This window comes from Agelaius phoeniceus, chromosome 3 (genome assembly GCF_051311805.1).
Source record: "Agelaius phoeniceus isolate bAgePho1 chromosome 3, bAgePho1.hap1, whole genome shotgun sequence".
In the NCBI taxonomy this organism is placed as follows: Eukaryota; Metazoa; Chordata; class Aves; order Passeriformes; family Icteridae; genus Agelaius; species Agelaius phoeniceus.
In genome coordinates, this window is record NC_135267.1 from 110,380,831 (window position 1) to 110,386,830 (window position 6,000).

At 48.2% G+C, this 6,000-nt stretch overlaps 1 protein-coding gene across 2 annotated transcripts in view; it reads left to right on the forward strand.

Annotated features, from left to right (window-relative positions):
• Positions 1-5,789, forward strand: part of GALNT14 (polypeptide N-acetylgalactosaminyltransferase 14) — a 97,253-nt gene extending 91,464 nt beyond the window's left edge. For both annotated transcript variants that reach the window (XM_054629909.2, XM_077176147.1), the window contains 2 exons: positions 1,611-1,730; positions 2,692-5,789. In XM_054629909.2, coding sequence (XP_054485884.1) covers positions 1,611-1,730; positions 2,692-2,850 — 279 coding nt within the window. In that variant the 3' untranslated portion in view covers positions 2,851-5,789. The remainder of the gene's footprint in view (positions 1-1,610; positions 1,731-2,691) is intronic.
• Positions 5,790-6,000: the final 211 nt, after the last annotated feature.

Genomic DNA, 6,000 nt, shown 5'->3' on the forward strand with positions numbered 1-6,000 from the left:
AGGCATTCTGAGAGTAGGGCAGCCATTCTTCACATTCCCCTCCAGCACTCAGAAAGGGTTGAAGTCTCCCAGGAGCCCCATTTTTCCAGCCCCAGCCTAACAGCCATATGTTTGAGCACTGCCTTCCCCTCCACTGCCCACACTGCTGCTCACATCGATTCTCATGGAGCTCTGACTTCTCCATAGCTGAGCTCCCAACTGTTCTGCTTCCTCTTGGCACCTTTTCCTTCCCAGCAGTTTCGGAGTTTTCATAGCCTGTACCCTGCTAAAACATCTGCCACGGCTCCTGGGGTCTCTTGTGGGAATCCTTGTGCTCCCTGGCCTTGCTGGCTCTGGCAGGGTTATTGCACTCTGATAGTGAAGCCAGCCTGCTGTTGGTCCTCCAGCCCTGCTCACCTGCCCAGCCACAGCTCAGAAACTGCTTTCCATCTGCTGCTCAGAGCCATTTACACAGCAGGAGCTGATCCTGCTTTGCACCCTGGATGGGAGCCCTCAGAAAACCTTTCCAGCCCTGCTCTTTCCAATTTCAAAGTTGATGCTCACAGAAAGTTACAAGCAAAACACCTGGTCCAGAAGTCCCTCTCCAGGGTTATGTAAAAGCATGGCTTGTGGTTTCCCATCAGCCAAACCAGCTCTTGTCTGCTTGTGCACCCACACAAATAACAGGGAGACAGATATCCCTTGGCTGGGATCCTCTCAGGAGGTGCTTTTGGGTAATAAGAGCACAGGTGAGTGATAGAAAATGTTCAGCTGGAGTAAACTTCTGTGAAGCACTCCTGGGCTAAAGCAGTGTGTCTGTACATCCATGGTGCTTTGCCCAGTACATTCGCAAATCCTCATCAGCTGCTCCTCTTCTTCTCCCAAAAACATCCACTGGTGAAAAAGATGGTAATCCCAGAGATCTCCTGTTGTTTGGTAAGCATCACACAGGACAAAGAGTCTCTGCTCCTCCAGAGTTTATTTTTGAGGCTGACAAGCCGATAAAACACTGGTGAACATGAAAAAGCAGCAAAAGGAAAAAAAACCCCACCACAGCCCAGTGGAATGAGAGCAGCAATGGTTACAGCCAACCAGTTCAGCAAACCTTTGAAATTTGGTCCCAGTGCCTTGATAGAAAGCAGAGCTTTTCCTCTTATTTTTGTGATATTTGGGAACAGAACCCCAGGAGTTGCAGGCATTTACTGTGTATCACCTCTTGTCTCCCACTGACAGCTGCAAAGCATCTCTGCTGCTCTTCCCTGAAAAAATAGGACTGCACATTGTGTGGTTGGTAGTGTTCCTGCCTCTCTTCTGGTTTTTTTCCCATCCTTTTGTTCTCCAACCACAGCCCAGTTCTGGCAGTGGAATCTTTTGTATCATGAAACGTGTTCTTCCAGCAGCTTTTGTAGACATTTTCTGGAGTACCTTTAGTCCCTCAATGACAGCTGCAATTCTGGGGAGGCTTGAAACATCCCAATGACTTCTCTTGATGCCTCTTGAAGTCAGTGAGGTTTGTGTTTGATTTTGTAAGGGGCAGAATCCAAGCCAAAGTGTTCTGTTTTCCAGGTAAAAGAATAGAAAGAATCGACACTGCTCTCTCACCACTTTTTTCTTTTTCTTCCTCTGTGCAGGAGTGGACATACACATACAACCACCACGTCCGCCAGCAGCAGCTCTGTTTGTCTGTGTACACCCTCTTCCCTGGCTCCCAGGTGCTGCTGTCACCTTGTAAAGAAGGTGACAACAAGCAGGTGAGCCCTTTTCACTGATCCCCCATTTTCTTTGGAGTTCCCTTTCTTTCATCACAGTATTACTGCACATTAAATGGCCTGTGCTCTGACTTCATCTGGGAAGCACAGTCAATTTGGGAGTAGAGACTCTGGCCTGTTCAGCCCTTTGCCTCTTAAATGAGTGTGTTGATAAGGATGTCTATTAGTGAGGGTGGTGATCTGGACACTTCAATGCAGAAGTCAAACCCAAACTGGCAATTTAGTTCACATGGGCTGCCAGTCAGGCAGCAGATGCTAACATTTCCCTGCAGTTAATCACTGAGCTGGCATTTGAGCCAGTGACCTGGGGAAAAAGCTGTTAGTAATATATTATCTCCCTGAAGCCAGGCAGAGGCCGAGTTAAATGAGTGTGCTTCTGATGGGAGAAATGCTCAGCGTGAGTGAGCTCTGCTGTGGTGTGTGCTGTGGTGTTGTGAGGGTCCCCAGGACAAGGTGAGAGATGAGAATCTGACTCCCAAGTTCTCAGAAGGCTGATTTATTATTTTAAGATATTATATTAAAAGAAAATTATATACTAAAATTATACTAAAGAAAGAGAAAGGAGACATCAGAAGGCTGGACAAGAATGAATACTAAAAACCCATGACTGACCAGAGAGCCCGACACAGCTGGACTGGGATTGGTCATTAAGTAAAAACAATTCACATGCTGGGTAAAGAATTCTCCAGATCACATTCCAGAGGAGCACAACACGGAGAAGCTGAGGCTTCTCATCTTCCCAGGAGAAGAAATCCTGACAAAGGGATTTTTCAGAAAATACCACGGTGACAGTGTGGGTTTGGGGACCTCGTACTTGACCACAGCATCAGGCCACAAGGGCTTGATGGCAGCTGTCCCCTTGATGCTGGAGCAGTGCAGTGCAAGCAGGCTGGGCAGGCAGCTCCTTCACCTGTTTCTCCTGTCGTGTGTCTCCCCTCTGCAGCGCTGGGGCAAGGTGGGGTCGCACATCGAGCACATAGCGACACGCTTCTGCCTGGACACTGAGACCATTGGGGACACCCACGAGAGCATCCGAGAGCTGGTGATCAACCCCTGTGAGAGCACAGCCATGAGCCAGCGCTGGGACATGCTGATGTCTTGACCTGCTGGAGGACGGGCACCGGGACGTGGCCACGCGCGGCTGAGGCGGCGCCGGATGGGGGGGCTCGGATCCAAACCCTGTGTGCTGTGGGACAGCAGGAGAAGCATCCAAATAAAAATGGGACACTGCACTGCAGGTGGAACAGCGGATGCTGACCGCCAGGCGTGCAGCTGGTATTGGCCTGGTGATGGTCAAGGAGGAGGGATGGCAGACAAACCAGCCTGAAGTGTTTTAGAGGGCTCCTGCCATGGGCTGCACAGAACCTCAGCATGCAGAGCGTTGGTTAATCTCCCTGGAAACGCAGGGGAGAAGAGCCTTTAATGCCTAAAGGAGACTTGGGCTGAGCAAAACAAGCATCTCAGTAGCTCTTGGGGGTTGAGGTGGGTGCACAAGGTGAGATGTGCCAAGGGATGCTCAGAAACATCACCAGGGATCAAGTGGAAGACACTGAATTCTTTTTGCACTTTGCTGTGAATGTTTCTGTCTTCTGCAGACAACATGGGTGGAGCTGTGTTGCACATCTGAATTGGTACCTGGTGCACGTCCCTGTTGTGTATCCAGAGGCAGGGCAGTCCTTGATGGCTGTGGCCAGGATCAGAGCAAGTGATGGGGGAATCCTGCTCTGTGCTAACTGCACACGGTGCTTGTTGAATCTCCAAAGCCCAAGCAAACAGAGGATTCACTGTGTGAGATTAAAGGATACACATTTCTGTCAAGCTGGCAGGAAAGGCAGTAACGTGATTATTTCTCCTCTCTGAAGGCCGTGGGTCACTGAAAAATCCCCTGAAATTTTGCTGTGTGTCTCTCACTGCTCTGCTTCAGATCTGGACTAATTCAAATTTTCACTTTTCTTTCATAAAAGTAATATTTTTGGTAATTGGAGGTAATTGTGTCATATTTCTGTTTCCCAATTTCCAAACTACAGATGAAGGGACTCCCATAAAATGCTGCTACTGATGGAATGGTGAAGGTTTAATTTTTAATTAAAATTGGAGACTGCTCCAAGAAAGGAAGAGGGATATTACCTGGGTTTGCTTCCCAGTTACCTTGTAGCCCACCATGTAAAGTACTGAAGAAAATGTTTGGGATTCCCCATTCACACTGGTGAGCAGGGTAGCCTGGGCCACGATGTACCTCTGTCTCCAAGTCACTTAGCATAGCCAGACCAGGCAGAAATTATTTCCTTTATTTATATTATCATTTCCCAGCTTTTGGAGATGTCTTTTACCAGAGATCATGCCAGGTGCTGCCTCTGTGTGGAAGTGGGGTGACTGCCTGAGGGGAGAGAAGGACAGACAACCTCAGGAGGGGTCCTAGGAATAGAAGGGCCTTTCCAGCCTGCCTTTCAGGGCAGCTGTCACTACAGCCACAGGTAACAGCAAGAGCTGTGCACACAACTCTTGTGTAGTAACAACCCTCAAAGAGAACTTCCACAGGACTGTCAATGTGACTTAAAAAAAAAAAAACAACATTGTTTCTGTCTGAAAATGCTAGGATTTAGTGAAAATCCTATCTTTTGTTTCCTGTGCTGCAAACTGCAGGTGAAATACCATAAGCTTTAAGCCTTCAAGTGCTCTCAGCATCCCTTCTTGAATAAATTGCTGGCTTTCAGGATTTTACTGCCTCAGTTTCTCCTCCCTCAGTGCTGGGAGAAAGCCGTGTGTATAAATCTTCCCGGCTTTATAAGCAAAACTAGTATAGCTCTTTATGTGCAAAAGGTCAGTGGTGCAAAATGCTTTTCATGTGCTGCAGTGATTACTAACCTCATCAAGCTCCCTTGGTGCCAGCCTCAAGGGCTTCTGTTCTGAGAGGGCTGGAGCAAGCTGTCATTTCGTGGTGGGAGGTGGCATTGTTTCTGTGCCACCACTCTGCCAGGAAACAAAGGGGAGCACTTCAAAAGGATTGGACCCCTTTCACAAAGGAGGGCAGTGACCTTGGGCTCCTTTTTAATTGAACAGGGACATATCACATGTTCTTCTCACAATGGTGATGACAGGCAAGGGGTGGTAATTCCCTGTCTAGTGTGTTTACAAGGGAAGGCAGCTCCCAAGAGCTTGAAGCTTAACACGTTCACACCTGTACTGTGCTCACAGCCTGGCGCTGCCCAGCAGCTGGCAGTTCAGTTCTGAAAATCCACATTTCTGAACAGCTTGGCATGGGTTTTGAAGCTCAGCACCTGGTAGATACACTCTGAGCAGGGCCTCAGACCTATCTAGCTTTACTGTTTTCCACCAAAGCTGAAAATCTCCATTCTCCTGACAGCCAAATCTCTCTAAACTGCTCTTTGCCTTAGCAGAAACAGCTACCTCACTACACATGTATGTGCTTGGGCACGTGGACCCATGGGACCTGCAGGGATGTGTTCTAGGAAGGAGTTGTTTGACCAGCCTTGCAGCTCTGTTTCCTTTTGGGAAACACAAATGCTATAGCAAACCCCTCCTATATTCCAAAATGTGTGTTCAGTGGTCACTGTGAACGTGTCTGGGGCAGTGGAGAGGGGAGCATCAGGCATGGTGTCCTTTACCAGGGAGCAGCAGCCAAGTTCAGCTAAGTCTCTTGGAGGCCCAGAAGCCACCACATACCTCACAGAGCTGGGGAGCAGCAGCACTTGTCAGACTGGTGATTGTGTCTCACACAGCCATCAGCTGTAACCCTTAGGCTACAGCTTATTTCATGCTCCAGGAAATGAGATTATCCCTATGGATCAGCAGTGTTTTCAGAGAAGCCTGAGAGTATCAGCCTGACTCCTGGGGAGCTTTATATAAAGCTGGCCATGGTCTGGCAGTCTCCAGAGTTAACCCCAGTGTGGCATTTAGCAAATCTGCCTAACACCCCTGCAGAGAGACCTCGCATGGTGTCAGGGAAAAGGTTAACTTGCTGCTCAAATCCAACTCGTACCTTCAGGTTTCTTTCCTTTATTAAAATTCACTGAAAACAGATGAACTTTTCTTGCTTTGTGTTTTTTCAATGCCTAGACAAATGATTGCCATGCTGTGAGCAGGCACAATGTGATTGATTGGGATCTAGATGGGCTCCCACACCAGTGCTGCTTAAGCCCCAGCATCATTTGGTGGTAATGCTTTTTGGTAACGTTTTGCACTGACTTGAAAGAACATAAGATAAAGCAGAAAATATGATTCTAATCCTGGC